Consider the following 18,605-nt stretch of genomic DNA (forward strand, 5'->3'; position numbering starts at 1 on the left):
TTAATGGTTTTAAATATCAGGGTGTTGCATTAGGGTTTAGGTAGGAAGAGGTCCCAACTGAAAATGCAGCATGTGTAGCAGAGATGCACTGCAGCTTTCTAATTTCTTTTGTTATTTAAAAGGAGATAGTTTTGTGCCTGCTCTATTAAACTATTTGAACCTATGTTATTGGCTCAACTTCTATACAGAATTCAATTAGGACTATACCCCAATTACTCCCCATTAGAAATAGTGCAGTCTAAGTTCCACAGGACAGTGTTTCAGATTCCTAAGGCTGCTTCATGGCTAGAAGGTCATCTGCCTGAGTTGGAAATTTGTGTTGGCTGGGGATCTTTAATCTCTGACTAAAGTTTAACTTTTGTCCAGTCAGTCTGGTTCTCATAATTCATGATAAATTTCATTCAACCTGGAACATGACCTTATTGGATAAACTGCCATCCTATGGCCTTTTCCCAGTTTATGCTGTCTGTGGACTACAGTCAACAAAGGGTATCTTTAAAGTAGCAAGCCCTGGACTTTGAATATGATATATAATGTGTAATATGGTTAGAGACTAGTTGAATGTACTGTCTGACCACATTAGATCTTAGAGATTGAATTTGAGTCTGCAGCTGGCTAAATATCCTGGAACTGCCCAACCATTGTAGAAACCTATCTCAGATTCACTTCAACATCCTCCCATCTGCTCTATTGGAAGGCAGATTTACTAGGATCTCTTACTAGGAAACCCGCTCTTGTTGCTGCAGTCAAAACAGTTGGGCGTGTCTTGCTTTACTGTGAGTTTTACAGATATCTTCTTAGAAAGTTTACTATGCCCTTTTTGGAAGACTTTCCAGATCACCCAGCTAAATTTTGTATGGTACATATGCAACAATAGATCGCAAGGGAACATCAGGAAAGCTGGGGTGTGGGCATTATTGGTTTGTTTATTTTGTTTCTTGTATATATATACCACTGTAAACTGAGTTACAACCAACAGATTACACCCATTCAGTGTAAATGTATGAAATACATTTGTCGAGCAAATACAGTGCAAATGTACAAAAGAAACGAAAATAACAATCAGAAAATAAAAATATAGATGGCAGCTTCTTCTTAGGCCTCACATGAGGTCCAGAACAATTCTGGGTTTTTTACCAGCTTTTAAAAGGCTACTACTAAGGGTGCTAACCTGGTCTCAAGAGGGAGGTTATTCCAAAATACAGGGTCTGCAATCAAAAACCATTCTTTGGGGCCCCTGCCTGCTCACTTAACAGCTAGGCTGGGATGCACACACTGGATGTATTATCTGCCTGCCTGCCTGCCTGCCTGCCTGCCTGCCTGCAAGAATTAGCTTTTTATTTTAACATTTTGGTATTCCAATTTGATATTTCTTGGTATTCATTGTATTTCACTGGTATTCATTGATTTCTTGGTATTCATGTGTTTTAATGAAATAATTGCTCTGCTTTCATTATTTGTTAATAATAAAAAGCAAGCAACATATTTTATAAATAAGTCTCTGCTACTGGTAGTCTCTACTGAGTGCCTAACGCAGTCTATGAATCTGAAGTTTTCCTGTTCACCTTTGAGCTTTCATTCCTCTAGACTTTTATTGGTATTAGCTGGATGCATTGCAATAGACAGCCACAGCCCAGGCATAATTGTATTGGTTGTGGTTTCCTTGAATCACTATCATAGTCTCTGCCCTATTTAAAAACATTGAATTATACTTTTGAAACACTTTTTTTTTAAAAGATTGCACTATTTGTTGGCCAGGATCTTGTCATTCTACTATTTGTATTTCTGTACACTGTGTTTTTAGGTTTCTGGGCTCGTGAAATAGGCAGAATGATTGGATTGCATCATCCACTCATACCAGTTCATCACCAATATATCGTTACTGGAACTATCCCTGAAGTGAAAGCCCTGAAAAAGGAATTGGCTGTTCTTCGTGACTTAGAAGGTTCATATTATTTAAGACAGGAAAGAGATGGGCTTTTATTAGGCCCATATGAAAGTCAAGAAAAAATGAAACTACAGAAATCTTGGATGGAACACGGAGTCCCACCAGGTAAGTTTGCTTGGGGGAAAAAAAGACTTCAGAAGCACATGCTGGTGCTCAGACTTGTTAATTGGATTCTTATATTATACATATACAGTATATCCATAAAGACAAAAAGACTTTTTGGCAGTCTTACTCATGAATGTGTATTTGGCAAAAGAACTCCGATTAGCGGGGTCCAGAAGGGGGGCCTTCTCTGCTGTAGCCCCTGCCCTTTGGAACAACTTGCCCACAGAGGTGAGACAGGCCCTCTCACTCCCAGCCTTTCAGAGGGATTTGAAGACCTGGCTCTGCCATCTGGCCTGGGGCAGGGAGGGAGGTCATCAGAAATGGGGTTGGCTAGCCCCCTAGAGGCCTGGTGTTGCTTCCATCAGCCTCTTGGATTTTTTCTCTTCCTTCCATAAATGTGTTATTCTTTTTTATAAATTTTAATTATGTATTTATTTGTTTTAATTTGTTGTAAACTGCCCAGAGTCCCCCATTGGGGGGAGATGGGCAGGGATAAGTCTGCTAAATTAAAAAATATATATATATATATTAGTCATTGCTTTTCTGTGGTGCTCTTCCAGACAGTAAATTAATATTTTTTGTTTTTACATCCAATATTGAGTCCTACATCCAATATTTGAGTCCTTCTGAGAAAGGAGCTGCTTGTTTGCTCTGGATAAAATAGAAAGACAGTACGTACATAATATATCAAACCTTTTTTTAAGGTTTTGGAAAGGAGCTTTTTGAATCCGATTTGGATCGAATAATTGATCACGTCGAGGCTGCTATGGAAATGGTCCCTGTCCTGAGAGAAGCAGATATTATCAATATAGTTGCAGGTCCTATAACATATTCTCCAGATATTTTGCCAATGGTGGGACCACATCAGAGTGTTCATAATTACTGGGTGGCCATTGGTTTTGGGTAAGTAAATTGATCCTTTAAGGTTTTTGGATATCAGTCATTACTGAAAAAGTTTGTTAAATTACTTTAACCTTTACTGCAAAAATAAAATACAAATAAAATAAAAATCACAAATATCTATGCCTGATTTTCCTTTTTCAGAAAAAGAGACTTGCTGCAGGTAGTGATAAGAGATTGTGGTTAGGACTTATTAAAAATTAAAAACCACCAAGTTGAGATAGTATCCACTGAGAGTTCTTAAAGATCTCTGGGGTGATATTTCTTATTTGTTAAGAAAAATATGCAATTTATCTCTAATATCAGAGGACTAAAAACATTTTAAAAAGTTTTAGAAAATAAGAAGCTAGGTGCCTTAATTTTACTTTTGGTAAAATGATTTTATGCTATTTAAGAGGCTTACCTATATGGCACAAAGTCATATTTTGGAATTATGGCTAGCATTTTTATGGTGCTAATAATTTTTTTTAGTCAGTCTGTTCTTTTTAATGAGTAAATTAATACTCAGTTAACTCACTTCAAAGCCGACTTTAGCTTATAGTGGTTCTAAATAAAAAATGGTAAAAAAACCCTCCAAGATGAATTGATTCCAGCCAAATTTAAATTAGAAAAATTAATAATTTCAAATTTAATTAGTACTAAATTAATAGTAATTTGCAATTAGTATTGCAAATATTTTTCTTCTGCCATCTGAACAAAATTGTGAAATATCGCTGGTGATGTTGTCAAAGATTCTAGATCTGAGAGATTTATCCCATGGTACTTTGACCTTATATTGCTTCAAAAGGAGTAAATATCATCTTTCCTATTGATTTCACTAAAAATCTGGTAAGGATTTGTATATTCTCAACATCTATAACAAAATTGAATAAAGCATCTCATCTCGTCTCATGTCAGAAATGCAGGAACTAGAAAAGGGAAAATTATTAATCTAAATTTAAAAAACTGAAAACTTTAATAAAAGTATAGATTTATATAATTCTTGTCCAATGCCGGGCCATACTGATGGCAAAAGTATTTCCGACCAGCAAGGCATTCTGTGTGCATGTCGGTCCCAAGGGACACTGTAAAAGATGATAGTTGTTTGAATAGCGCCACATTTGCAGTAAATATCTTTGTCCTCAGGGAGAAACCTCCATTTTTTCATATGGTCTTTAGTTCTAGCCATTTAGTTCTAGAATAAAGCATGAATTATTGCAAGGCAATAATCTATTTGCATATTATAAAACCAATATAATTATACAATATTACAGGTATGTATAAATGTTAGCTACAAATAGATACGTATATCTAATATGGTTTGAATCTCATTTATTGCAATTATTTTATTAAAATATAGTTTAACATTAAGTTATGAATCAGAATAATTATCAATTTTTATAATTCATTTACCTTCACAGAGGAGGTCACTGATTTCCTCATTTTACAGGTGATCAGCTAAACAAAGAAATAGAGAGATAGTATATGACAAGGGACTATCCTGTGAAGACTGCTCCATGCCAGATGTATTTCCTACACAGAGGGCACTTCTTTGGAGGAAGCTGCAGGTATCAGCATGTTCTATATATGCATATGTGTCTATTTATCATGTGTATATACAGGAGGAAAATGCAATTAGCAGCACCTTCCTATGATAGGAGCGCATGGTATCATAGACACATAATGTTTTATCACAGACTACAACTAGACTAATGCTGTTTCCTATGTGGAAGTTTGACTTCTTTGTAGGAGATTTCATCCTGTGTCAAGTAGATCTGAATCAGTGCCTAATTTGGGAATTATACCCAGACTTTCAGATCTAATCCTTCTACCTGGAGCTGACTTCCTCTCCCTTGCTAAGCCTTGCACTAACCCAAATATCAGGGAGATAAAAAACAAAATTCCTGTAAAACTAGTAGAATGTGAGTTTACCCAGCCTTTATTTAAATATTTGATGAAATATATTACTGTAGTAAATTAAATATTTATCTTTTTTCCCCTTTTCTCTCCCCTCCCAGGTATGGAATCATCCATGCTGGTGGTATAGGAAAGTATCTCAGTGACTGGATACTCAGTGGAGAGCCTCCTTTTGACCTAATAGAAGTAGATCCAAATAGGTATGGAAGGTGGACAACTACAAAATACACAGAAGCAAAAGCAAGAGAATCTTATGGATTTAATAATATTAGTAAGATATTTGCTTATAATTTTTCCATATTATATATAATATTGACCCTTAAACATACCTGTTCTGACTTTTTTTTCTAATAATTATCTGGACTAAGAGGAATAGAACTCAGTTATTTACTGCCGTATAGTTTTTGGAGTTCTCTAGTACTATATATAGAGAAGGGGACGCGGTGGCGCAGCGGCACAGCGGCTTAATGACACTGAAAGTTGCCGGCCAGAAATGGTCGACGCTTCAGCGGTTCAAGTCCAGCCTTTCGCGTTAGCAGGGTGAGCTCCTGTTTTCTCCCCAGTTCCTGTAAACCCAACAGTTCGAAAACTCACGTAAGTAGATAAATGGGTACTCTCACTCCGATGGGAGGAAAAATGCTGGCGGCGCCTTGCAAAAAGGAGTGGGGAGCAGTTGCTGGTAAGCGCGAAAAACCGCACGCGCCCAAAAATGGCGCGAAGCAACGGAAACCCTGCCTCCTGCACTCGCCAGCTGGGCTCTGCTCTAGGAAGGAGGCACTGGCAAAATCACTTCCGAAACACCTTGCCTTGAAAACTGCAAGGACTCGTCCAAGCAGTCACTGCAGAGTCGGTAATGACTGACCGCTTTCTATTTATATACAGTGTACAGTGTACATTTGTTTATGTAGAAAAAGCCTATGATAAAGCTTATGGGCTTGAATTATGGAATGATTTGTGCAAATATGACTCTTTGAGAGTTGAGTGCTGAATGCGCTAAGAGCACATGATGGAAATAAAGCATGAATGAGAATAAGTGGATTCCAAATGACTAGATCCATTCACAAGTTATAAATAAATGGCAAAAAGAGCAAGTAGTAGGGAAATGGATGAAGAAATCTTAAGATGTACAAATGGTGGTAGAAAGGTAGCAGGTAGTTTGAGATGTGCTGTGAGGAACAAATGTTTGTTACAAATTGCTGTGAAATAAGTGCATATTGCTGTGAATTGTTGTTTATAAGAGCACACTACTGACTACTGGTTATACAGGTAGTCCTCAGTTTATCACCACAATTGGGACCGGAACTTCCTTTGCTAAATGATGCAGTTGTTAAGTGAGTCGCACCTGATTATATGACCTGTTTTGCCATGGTCGTTAAGCAAATCATGCAGTTGTTAAGTGAATCTGGCTTCCCTCGTTGACTTTACTTGTTGGAGGCCCCCTGGGAAGGTCACAAATGGCAATCGTGACCCTGGGATGCTGCAACCATTTTAAATACATGCTGGCTGCCCAGTACCCAAATTTTGATCACGTGACCACAGGGATGCTGAGATGGTCATAAGTGCGAGGACCAGTCATAAGTCACTTTTTTCAGTGCCATCCTAACTTCTAATGTTGTTAAATGAATGGTTGTAAGTTGAGGACTACCTGTATGTATATGACAAGTGGGTAGCTCTGAGTAAATATAACAGTAGGTTACATGCAGTCAGCATGGTTAAGAAATGTTTGTAGTAAAACAAGAGATGGGGTCAAGAATGAATGGGTGCTGAAAGAATGTGGATTAAATACAAAAGTGAATGACCAGTACAAAAAAAGTATCTTGAGATTGTTTGGTTGTGTAGAGAGAATGAGTGGGAGCTATATTAGAGATCAAATATATGAAGGAAGAGAGAATAAATCCAGAGAAAGGAAAGACTGAGAAACTCTTCTCAAAAAAAGAGAAATGAGAGTCTTAAAGAATAAAAGATAATGTATTAACTAGTATATGGATGTGATGAAGTGAGGATGGAAAGGTATGGAGTGGTATGGTGAATGGTGTCGGTGTGAACTACAGATGGTCCTCGAATTACGATGGCAATTGGGACTGGAATTTTCATCATTAAGTGATGCAGTTGTAAAGTGCGATGTCACATGACTGCATCGCTTAGCGACAGTAGTCCGAGCAGTCCTGGTTGCTGTTGTTAATCGAATCCCACCAGTCGTTAGCCGAGGTCCCACCCCGATCCAAGCCACTCCCAGCTTAGTCCCTCTTAGCCCCAAGCCTTGGTAAGGTAAGGGACTGCCTACACTTCAACTCCGCCCACACGCCTATCTCCCCCCATCTTTGCCCTTTTGGCCACCTTGCACTCCGCTCACCCTGCCAGCCTGCAGGCCCTACCACCCTGCTGCCTTGCGCTCACTGTCCCTGCTGCCCCCAGCTGATCTTCTTCCTGCTGCTGCTGACAAGGTGCACCTGGCCTGGCCCTTCGTGAGGCAGCTGCTAGCTACGCCAGGTCTTCTTCCCGAGGCTGCACCCACCCCTTGCCCCAGTTGTGCTTGGCCTTGTCCAAATCACGTGTGGCCTTCTTGCAAGGTTTTGGAAGCAAATCTTTTCTTTGTATATGTGTTTTAGTTTATTGTTTTTCTTGTGATTTGGTTTAATGTGCTATTTTCCTAATTTTGCAGTTGGGTTTCCTAAAGAAGAAAGATTTGCTGGGAGACCTACAGAAAGAGTCAGTGGGCTTTATGAAATCCTTAAGGGTAAATGCTCCATGGGATTCCATGCAGGCTGGGAACAGCCTCATTGGTTCTACAAACATGGTGATGAAATTGGATACAAGTAAATGAAAATTAAATATCTGTGCTGCTGATTTATCTTTAAGAATTTAATGGAAATATGTTGTGTTGTCCATTTGTGCTTGGTAGCTTTTTGTACATACAGTAAACATTTGATTTAGTGTGGACCTTGGTGTAGGGACTTCAGATGCAAAAGACAAAATCTGGCCCTATACCGTATACTTCCGTGCATATATAAAATCCCATTCCCATTTTACACATGAGTAAAATAAGTAAAATATATACAGGCAGCCCCTGGGTTAAGAACATCTGACTTATGGACAACTCATACTTATGAACAGGCTGTCTATTACTAAAAATGGCAGTTGGCATTCTCCTTCCTTGAGTTGATGAACCACTGAAGCCCCACAATGTTTTCACGAACTGCTGAAGCTACATGTTTTTAATATACAGCCTGTTTTCAGCAGTTCCTGAAAACTTTGCACGGCTTCAGCGGTTCGTCAGCTCGAGGAAGGAGAACCCCATCTGCCATTTTTAGTAATAGGCAGCCCGTTCATAAGTATGAGTTTCAACTTACATACAAATTTGAGTTAAAGACAGACTTAGGAACGGAACTCATTCTTAACCTGGGGACTGCCTGTTTGCATAAAAATCCCATTTTAATGGACATTCTGGTTTAACGAACACCCCTTCTGTCCTATTTGTTCATTAAATCAAGGGTTTACTGTATTTTATGTTATTTAATAAGTGGTATGTTAATAATATTAATTACATTTATATCCTCCTCTAAAATGTTCAGAATAGCCTAAATATTTTCCCTATCTTTACTGTAACCTTAAGAAATTGGACAGACTAAGAAAAAATAAGTGATCCATCAGTTTTCACTACTAATCTAGGATATGTACATGAACTTCTTTGTTTCTGTTTAAATAGTATGAAAAGTACCTTTAAGAGCATATTATTCTTGTATTTTTATGTCATCTTTTGACAAATCAAGCATTTTGCTTTCAGTATAAAATATATTTTATTTGATCTCTATTATTCATTGTAATTCAATACTATATTAGCATTTTGAAAAGTAGTTAATACATTAATCAGGATACATATACTTAACATTTATTTGAAAAGAAAGGGAAAAAAAAGAATACTAAGACTATGTTTTTGAACAAATTGCTTTATCCTAACTTGGAAATAGTAGTCATGTGCTTGCTTTTTTTCAAATTCATTGAAATATTGTTTTTCCAGACCTAGTTTTCGACGCACAAACTGGTTTGAACCTGTAGGTCGAGAATATAAACAAGTGATGGAAAAAGTGGGTGTGATTGACCTTACTCCTTTTGGCAAGTTTAGCATCAAAGGCAGTGATTCAGTTAAACTTTTGGATCATCTGTTTGCAAATGTGGTCCCAAAGGTAAATGATGTAGTAATAATAAGTAGTCTACTGTTGATTCCATTCATTTCATAACTTTATACCCAGAGGTGCTGAATCAAAGGTCCCAACCAGATAAGCACCCTATCATCCAATTAGGACTGATTATAGAGTTGGCTTTTACAAATGAACAATTCTGGAGCTGCAGGGGACCATGGAGGTCAGTATATCACATCACACTGCCTTCCTCACTCTGTTGACATTTTCTACCACATTTCTTAATTGCCACTGCCTTCCCTGTTTTAAATGACAGGGCATAGTTGAGTACAAAGCGATCTAGAACGGACTCTCCCTTGCATTTTTAAAAAGCCAATAATGCAATAATACTTTCTGTAGTTTGATTTCAGGTGTGGTAACTTAATGGGGTCATAATCTCTCCACTACTTAGATGCAATTGGCCCATTTCTGGGCTCGGCTCATTTCCACAATATGTTGGATTGGGGCAAATGCATCTTGCATACAGTTGTGTTAACTCTACTAAGGAATGGGGTAGTGGTTGTATGGATCAAATATGTATAAATGAGACACTCACTGTATATAGGTATCATGTAAATAATACTTCCAATGTATAGATAGTTAAAATCCATTCCAACTTAAACAGACAGATGTAGACCTAATCCTATTAGTTGTGAGTATATGCTGGGAAGAAGAGCGGAGCAAGCTCCTTCCTTCCTTCCTTCCTTCCTTCCTTCCTTCCTTCCTTCCTTCCTTCCTTCCTTCCTTCCTTCCTTCCTTCCTTCCTTCCTTCCTTCCTTCCTTCCTTCCTTCCTTCCTTCCTTTAGCAGATTTATATAGTTGTCCATCTCACAAAACGTGACTCTGGGCAGTATACAAACATAATAACAAAACCATAAAACACTCAAACATAAATAAAAAGAAAACATAAAATTATTGTAGTTATTGTGATTTTTCTCAAAAAGAAAATATAACAATGAGTTGCCAAAGAGTGCAAGGTCAGGGGAAGAGTTTACAAATTTACATGGAATAAATGTTTTCCAGTTAATTGTGGATAGAAAATGTTTCTATTAGGGAAAAAAAGAGAACATATAAACTCAGAAGAAGAATAAGTATACTTAATTCAGTAATATTTGCAGGCTGTGCTATAAAAACTTAATTTGTATTACATGTTTGTATGCTACTATATAATTGATAATTTTAACTTACAGTTTTGGCTTTCTTTCTGCATAGGTGGGTTTCACAAATATAAGTCATATGTTGACCTCAAAAGGCAAAGTCTATGCTGAACTCACAGTCTCTCATCTGAATCCAGGGGAATTTTTATTAATTACTGGTTCTGGATCAGAGCTTCATGACTTGAGGTCAGTGCACATTTTAACTACTGAAGTTTTAAAAGTAACTTGTGGTTCAAGGAATGTGAGATGAACTGCAGTTCAGGATAATCAAAAAAGGCTGTATATGTGCATAGTCTGTGGATTTTACATTTAAAAGTGGGTTGGTACTTATAATGATAATAATGTTTTATCAAAGACAAATTTGTGAATCAATATGTGTCTTTGTGTGTGTATGTGTGTATGCATATGTGTGTGCGTGCATGTGTATAATAAAATCTTGAGAGTAACTTGCTCATAAGGTTTCATAAAATGCAGAAGTCTTGTTCACTAGTGTGTGAGAAAGTACTATGTGGATAAAGTTGTGTTTGGATAAAAGGATACTGCACTGGACTATGACATGTTTGAGTAAATATGTTGAATGATTACAATAAGTAATTTTAATGGGCTGCCCACTGATAAAATATTAGCAATGGAAAATTTCGCAATAGCCTCAGTTAAGTTATAGGTTTAAAAAACCTTACGGGCATATTGTAACATTTTTGCTTGAACCTTTCCTTCCTTATGGCATCAAGCAAGTAGTGGGTGTGCTAATCTTGTCCTAGAAGCCCAAGGAATTTTTTTTCCTGGAAGTGATTGCTGGAGTTGTCCCATGCTTTAGGTTCTTCAATCATCGTATTTCTTGATCTACTGAGTAGCTGTAGCTGAAAAGACAACAAGAGAGGCCCTGGGCTAACCTGTTATATCTCTGAAGTTAGCTAGGAATTGCATTTCCAAGCTCTTTCTGCCTCAGAAGCAGATATAAATTCTGCCCTGTCCAATGATCTCTCACAATTGAATCTCCCAGCCTGGCTATCAGTTAGAAGGACAGAAATTAAAAAACTAGTAGCATAAAAACAAAATGAAAACAGGTAAAGGAGAAGGAGGAGAATATATTCCTTCTGAGCTATTTAAAACTAATATTAATTGGAGGGTCCTATCATAACATCCTTTTTAGCACCATTGACTTTCGGTAATTCTAAAAGAATGGGGTCTATCAGTATTACTCTTACTTTCTATATAATTTCTAGTCCTCTATCTAACACTTTAAAGACTCTTTTGTTCTGATCTAATAACAATTCTATTTTAAATTCAGATGGATTGAAGAGGAGGCATTTAGAGGACAATATAATGTTGATATCAAAAATATTACAGATGAAATTGGAGTATTGGGTGTAGCAGGTCCATATGCACGGAAAGTTCTCCAGAAGCTAACATCTGAAGATCTTAGTGATGCTGCATTTAGTTTTCTGCAGTCCAAGCATTTAAACATTGCTAACATTCCTGTTACTGCAATTAGAATTTCTTACACAGGTAAGTGGAAGGAAGTTATTAGTCTCATAAATAGAATAGTTGTTTTTTCTAAAAATGTAACAGCTATCAAATAATCTAGCTATAAAAAAAGATCATTCCAAATTTCTTTTCAGGTTAAAGTTTTGATGGCTACAGTTTAATCCTAGATTTGGTAAAGTTATTAGTCTTCGTTGTGTTATAGGTGAACTAGGGTGGGAACTGTACCACAGACGAGAAGATACTATAGCTTTATATTCTACAATCATGGAAGCTGGCTATGAAGAAGGAATTGACAACTTTGGAACATATGCGATGAATACATTACGGCTAGAAAAGGCTTTTCGTGCCTGGGGAGCAGAGGTTTGAAACTATGACTTTCGATATGTGCATGCATGCTTGTGTGTGTGTGTGTGCGTGCATGTGCGTGCATGTATGCCAGTGTGGTGTAGTGGCTGAGGTTCTAGCCTAGAAACCAGGAGACTGCGCGTTCTAGGCCTCCCTTAGGGATGAAAGCCAGCTGGGTGACTTTGGGTCAGTCACGCTTTCTCAGCCCAACCCACCTCAAAGGGATGTTGTTGGGAAAACAGGAGGCAGGAGTATTAGGTATGTTTGCCACCTTGAGTTGACATATAGAGATAAGGATAGAAATATAGGCGGGATAAAAATCTAATAATAGTTTTAACTTTGTAAAAAGATAACATCCAAGCATTGTAGAGTAATAATTAAAACAAGTATATTTAAATTAAATAAATATTTAATTTCATTAAGAAATTATAGCAGAATGAATGGAATTCTTACCTAAAACAGGATTCTTAGTATTAAACCCTGATTTACTAATGTAAAGAGTATTTAGCTTCTAAATTTGTGTGCAAATTTCATTTTAGCAAGCTACTTGAAGAATATAAAATAGAAGAAACAACATGCACAGTTTAATCAATAAGATTAATAAGTGTGCATATTATAGCTTTTATTTTTGAAGCACTCCTAATAAATTTTTATGCCTCTGAAACATTTATTCAAACATCCTCATTTGTCTCAAGGCATTTTTGTTCCATCAGTCAAATGTGCATTGGATACAGGTAGTCCTCGCTTAGTGACCACAGTTGGGACTGGCAACTTGGTCACTAAATGAAGCAGTCATTCAGTGAAAAATCACATGACCACAATGGACTTATTACTTCCCCTTCAATTGTTAAGCAAAGCATCACAGTTGCTAAGCAAAAAATCAGATGACCATGACTTACAATTTTACTTCCGTCTTCTATACAATATTATCTTAAGTAACTTTTGATGCCCTTTGTAAAACTTTTGGATGTGGGATGATTGTTTGTGCCCTCCAGGCAGACTTGCATCCAAATTCAGCACCAGTCTTTGATATCCTCTCCCTCCTTGCCTTCCCCTCCCCCCTGAAAACCAGAGTGTGCCCTCCCTCCCTCTTCCTCACACACACACACATACAGACACACATGTCCTCCCTCCCTCTTCCTCACATGCACACATAAGCCCTCCCTCCCTCTTCTTCATACACACACACACACGCCCTCCCTCTTCTTCAAGCATACACACATGCACATGCCCTCCTTCCCTGTTCCTCACACACACACATGCAGACACACATGCCTTCCCTCCCTCCCTCTTCCTCAAAGACACACAGGGGCCCTCCCTCATACACATGCACAAACACCAACATACTGGAAAATCGAGGAGGGGAAGACACAAATAATAAAGCCTAAACTTAAATCTTTCTCCCTATCCCCCAAAGGAGGCAAAGATACATAAATCCTTCATCATCTTCTTGGACTCTTTTTCTCTTTTTTAGTAATGTTTTTAAATTTGTATGTTTTATGTATTTATATGTATTTATGGTTTTAATGTTTTGTGTGAACCGCACAGAGTCCCCCATTGGGGGGAGATGGGCAGGGATAAATCAAATAAACAAATACAGTGGTACCTCTAGTTACGAACTTAATCCGTTCCGTGACTCTGGTTGCAACTCGAGTTGGTCTCAAGTTGAGGTAAATTTTCCCATAAGGTTCAATGTAAATACGGTTAATCCGTTCCGCCCTCCGAATTTGGTCGCACCACGAGGCAAATTTCCCCATAAGGTTCAATGTAAATACGGCTAATCCGCCCTCTGAATTTGGTCGCACCCCGAGGTAAATTTCCCCCATAAGGCTCAATGTAAATACGGCTAAACAGTTCTGAAACATATGCATTTTATTTTTAAATCTCAAAAACCTTCCAAACGCCACAAAAACCTTCCAAACGCCACAAAACACACTACAAGCCTCACCGAACGTCTCCTTGCTACCGTGATCTCGCCCACAGGAAGCTGCAACTGCGTGGCAGCAGGGAAAATGACCGCGGATCCGGTTCGTAAGTAGAGGCAAGTTCGTAAGTAGAGGTAAATTTTTGGGGCCGGAGCTGGTTGTATCTCGAAAATTTCGTAAGTAGGGGCGTTCGTAAGTAGAGGTACCACTGTAAACAAACAAACAAATAAATAAATAAATGAGAAGGTTTCTCTCGCAGAGGGTAGAGGGAGAAGTCTCCAAAACCCTAAGGCTGTATATGTTTTTGTGTGAGCTGCAATGGCCATAAATGCAAGGATTGGCCACAAAGTTCTGTTTTGTTTTTCAACCGTCATAAATTCCAATGGTCGCTGCACAAGGCAGTAGCGAGGACTACCTGTACATATTAGTGTTGGCGATACTCTGTCTCTTTACAGACATTACAGCTCACAGTTTTCAAAAATTAAACAAAATACAGTTTAATTCAGTGCTGCTTGCCACTTAGCAAAACAAAGTTCCAAAAATTTGTGAAACAAAATGAGGATTGAATGGAAACCTAGGGAAAGTAGGTCAAAAGTAGTTGGCAGGTACAATGTGGGTGCTCCATTTGTTCCAAATCACCTTTTCCCCAATTAATTTAGATAACTACACAGCATGGCTTTCTATAAAACATGTCTTTGCAGGTGTGTATTTTAACTGCATACTAACTGATTTTGTTGTGCAAGTTGTCTGGATTTGAAAGAAAATATGAATCACATTACACCTATTAGCAATTCCTTAAAGAAGCTGTGTCTTTGCACTCATGCAGCACAAAATCCCCCATATCCAATTTGATATTAAGATGTGTAATGTGCATGTGCACGCACACACTCAGAATTACCTTTTCCTTTTCAATCCAAATTGCTGCACAGACTTGATATACATAAAGTACTTCTGCAATCCTTGGAATTTTCTTCTTCTGTAAAATGGTACCCTTTTGGCTTCATAAACAAATGGCACTTCTGGTTAGGAATGAAGACAGAAACTAATGGTTGATAAGCTCAAGAGAACTATTATGTCAACGCATCTCTTTGCCTCCTATGCTCTTGAAGAGAGTAGCAAAATATCTGTTGACTCAGAAAGGCAGGAGGAAAGAGCCTAGAATTTAAGCCCTGGGGGTAGGAGAGAGAGAGAGAGAAAATACACGCATACGCATACAGTATATATATAGGCTTTGATTGCTGTGAACCGCAGTAGGCAGATCTTCTATTTTATATGACTTCATTCTAGTCCAAAATAAAGTAACCTATCTAGCTAATTTGTGGCTGCGAGCCTTCTGCTGAGTAAACAGTTCCTGAATAAGAATTCTCCAGTGCCTGGAGAGCCAGGATTCAACTCAGAACATCAGAAATCCAGGCAGAATTTGTTACAAAATATTGAATTGCAACAGAACTGTACAGACATGTGGTTTCAAAGGGCAAAATGCGACCTGGAGCCCACATTGAAAAAAACTTAGAGCAGATGCATCTTATCCTGGGCTTGTGTAGCAGCAGTTACACAATCCCAGATATTTGGTTTAAGATGGTCTCAACAGGTGCTACTTGCATGCTTATGTGTGCTGTGCGTCACCTTTTGCCCTTCAGATCCTCATCTCTACACAGCCCTAGAATGAACTTCTCATTCTAGCCACCGTTCTTGCTCTTTCCAGGACACCCAATTCCACTCTCTTCTCTTTCGTTTTTCTTCCAATAGATTCTCAGCTTTCTGCAGACATTGAATATGTTCTATTGCCATGGATGTTTTTTACCCCTTTGGGATATTATTCTAAAAAAAAATCCCAGCTTTTGCAAATGTTGGGTTTGTCCCTTTTTTCCATGTGTGTATGGCTCTGTTTTTTTCTGTGAAAGGATTCACATTTAGAAAATGGCTTCACTATTTGTACAAATTATTTTTACAAATTATTTGTCCAAAGCACAGGTTTTGCAGAAAATGCCATAATAAGAACAAATTAAGAAACAAATTAATATTTAATTGTTTGCAAGAAAAGAACCAAGCTCAGAGAACCCCAAGGACTCCACAGTTCAACCCTGAGCTACACACATTCACCTCTCTTGGTAATATTTAATTACCACAAATGAAACACACACAAAGGCCCTATAGTATTTTTGTTGCCTGTTGCTCCTCTACCTCATTTTTTCTAAGTTAATCTTTTCCAAGTTAATCATGACAGTTTTCATTTAATCTGGTACAAGACTATAACTAGTATAAAAAAATATATGATGAGAATTAGTAATCAACAGCATGTTTGTCTAATACTATAGCTGTACATTTAAAATACTTAAATTTAATCACTACCATCTCTAGCTAGACCTGCATAAAATTCCTTTTCCAAGTCGTAGAAGGAGCCGCTATTCACATAGGAACAACTTTCAGTGGTCTGATTCAGTAAAGGTAACTTTATAGGTTTCCTGATTTGTCTTGCTTAAAAAATGTGCTTTTATCATTATTATCATAGCTCCTTTATCATTTATGCACTGCTGATTTTCCAGTGGATAGTGAAACTTGCACTTTTATTTTTAATAGGAATAGTATAGGAATAGTATCTAAATGTTAAGAACTATGCTAATTTAATAAAATAAATATTATTAACATAAAATAGAGATTTCATTTGTTGGATATCAAAAGAAATGAGAAAAAATATGCCACCCAGTGGATATTTATTGCACCTTTTTTAAACAGATGAATTGTGACACCAATCCTCTGGAAGCTGGACTGAAATATTTTATCAAATTAAATAAGGTAGGTTTAATTTTTCCAGAGCATTATAATTACTTATTTTTTTTCCTTTGTTTGCTAATAATTGTTGTATTTGAACTCTGCAAAACCACCCCAGATAATCATGCACTTCAGCAGCACTGCTCCTTGGTGTGTATCCCTCTCGTTTCCCAGCCCATGCTGCTGTTTTGATAGAGAGCTCAAACCGTAATGTGATCTACTAATTAGCTTCATTTTTGGCACTTTCCAAATAATTTGGGGATCAGAGCAATTCCTTTCCCAATAATTTAGTTGAAATAACAAGTTCCGTACAGAATTGCTAATTGATCGCACCTCAGTTTTACTGCAGATTAATTATCTATGCATCTCATATCAAGGAGCTGTTAACGTGGTGATCACATCAGGAAATGTGGGTCGTTGGAAGATTTTTACAGTTTGCAAACATTTTTATTTGGTTCATGAGTAATAGTATTAACCTGGAACTCACTACGTGAGATGCAATTAAAGCATACAGTATATCAGCCTTTTTGTTATGTTCTGGTTGGAAATTTACAGTTTTACCATGAAAATTGGGATAATTTTCTTGGTGGAGCATGAGAAACTTCTCTTTAGTATTTCTCATTTTTAAATCATCTATCTTTGTGTGTGTGTGTGTGTGTGTGTGTGTGTAAATTAATTAATTAATTAATTAATTAATTAATTAATGTTATTTGGGAAATATCCCAGCAAAGCAGTTTTCAGCTATGCTGTCTGAATATTAGGGGAACTGAAGTTCAGCATATTTGGGGAGACCAGTTTGGAGAATGTTACTTTACTCAGAGCTTTCTTACTTCTTACATACTTAGGGATACTCAATATGATGGTAGAAGCTTTGGATCCCTATTCCAGTGAGTAAACTAGAAATATGAATTGGGCTCACTTTTAATGCAATTAATATTTGCAGTAGCCCAGTATTCTATACTAGTAATGAAGCCATCCTCTGAGAGATATTTCCTAATGTAAACTTGGGCTTCCTAAACATTTTACTGTATTTGCAATTATAAGTGCATTTGCACAAGTGTACATATTCTAAGCCTTAAAAGAAACTTAAGAGAAAAACTTGTAAGGAAGAAATTATTTGGGAAAACTAATTGGATTCAAGGACTTAGAAATTGGGTATAGTATTTTGCCTTTGCCAGCCAAGATTCAGGATTCTATTTGTTAAAATTAAGAACTTTTCCTTTTAAGCAGCGGTTTCTCATAAAACATAACCAAACTATAAATTTAATGAAAAGCAAGAGAAATAACATTGAAATAGCAAAATATTAAATATTTAACAAGTGGTAATTTTTCACCACTTGGTTAGAACAAAATATCAAGAAAGGCTTCAGAGGTTTTGCATTCTTCTTGTATCATTTAAAAGAGTCCAAAATGGCACTGCTTGCATGACTTCTAAATCTATCCTGACACAGGGCTCCCTTTTGTACCCATACTGATGTGCTTTCTTCCCATCCTTGAGACAGGAGGAAAGACTGTTACTTAAAAACTGTTTATACCTTTAACCGCACCTGCAATTGATTCTTTATATAGAGAGAGCTTTTCCTTTTCCCCTGCATCTTCTTGGCTTCATGTCTGAATTCAGGGACTTATTCCCAAGTAGAAATAGATACTGTTCTGACACTGTGCTCCAGCTAAGCGATACTGTGTGCTCCAGTAGCTAATTCAGAGAGAGAAAAAGAATACAGGAATCAAAAGGGGTCTAGTAGCAGAAGAAGTAAAGTACTGAAATCCAGTCCAAGAAAGGGGGCCATGGTCAGGGGGAGACAGGGCAGGCAAGAATAAGTCTGCTGAGCAAAACTTATTGTAGAGCCAGGGAGTGGTGGTGGTGTGACAGAATGAAAGAAAGAATCAT

At 37.4% G+C, this 18,605-nt stretch overlaps 1 protein-coding gene across 5 annotated transcripts in view; it reads left to right on the forward strand.

Moving 5' to 3' along the window:
* The window catches only part of DMGDH (dimethylglycine dehydrogenase), a 105,253-nt gene that overhangs the window by 63,746 nt on the left and 22,902 nt on the right, over positions 1-18,605 (forward strand). For all 5 annotated transcript variants that reach the window (XM_088130077.1, XM_088130078.1, XM_088130076.1 and 2 more), the window contains 9 exons: positions 1,805-2,053; positions 2,758-2,956; positions 4,951-5,120; positions 7,512-7,665; positions 8,868-9,033; positions 10,240-10,370; positions 11,476-11,693; positions 11,875-12,032; positions 16,679-16,738. In XM_088130077.1, the coding sequence (XP_087986203.1) occupies positions 1,805-2,053; positions 2,758-2,956; positions 4,951-5,120; positions 7,512-7,665; positions 8,868-9,033; positions 10,240-10,370; positions 11,476-11,693; positions 11,875-12,032; positions 16,679-16,738 (1,505 nt within the window). The remainder of the gene's footprint in view (positions 1-1,804; positions 2,054-2,757; positions 2,957-4,950; positions 5,121-7,511; positions 7,666-8,867; positions 9,034-10,239; positions 10,371-11,475; positions 11,694-11,874; positions 12,033-16,678; positions 16,739-18,605) is intronic.

Source organism: Python bivittatus, unplaced genomic scaffold (genome assembly GCF_059951505.1).
Source record: "Python bivittatus isolate LINGU-HERP-01145 unplaced genomic scaffold, Pbiv_v1 ctg000850_np1212, whole genome shotgun sequence".
Classification (NCBI taxonomy): Eukaryota; Metazoa; Chordata; class Lepidosauria; order Squamata; family Pythonidae; genus Python; species Python bivittatus.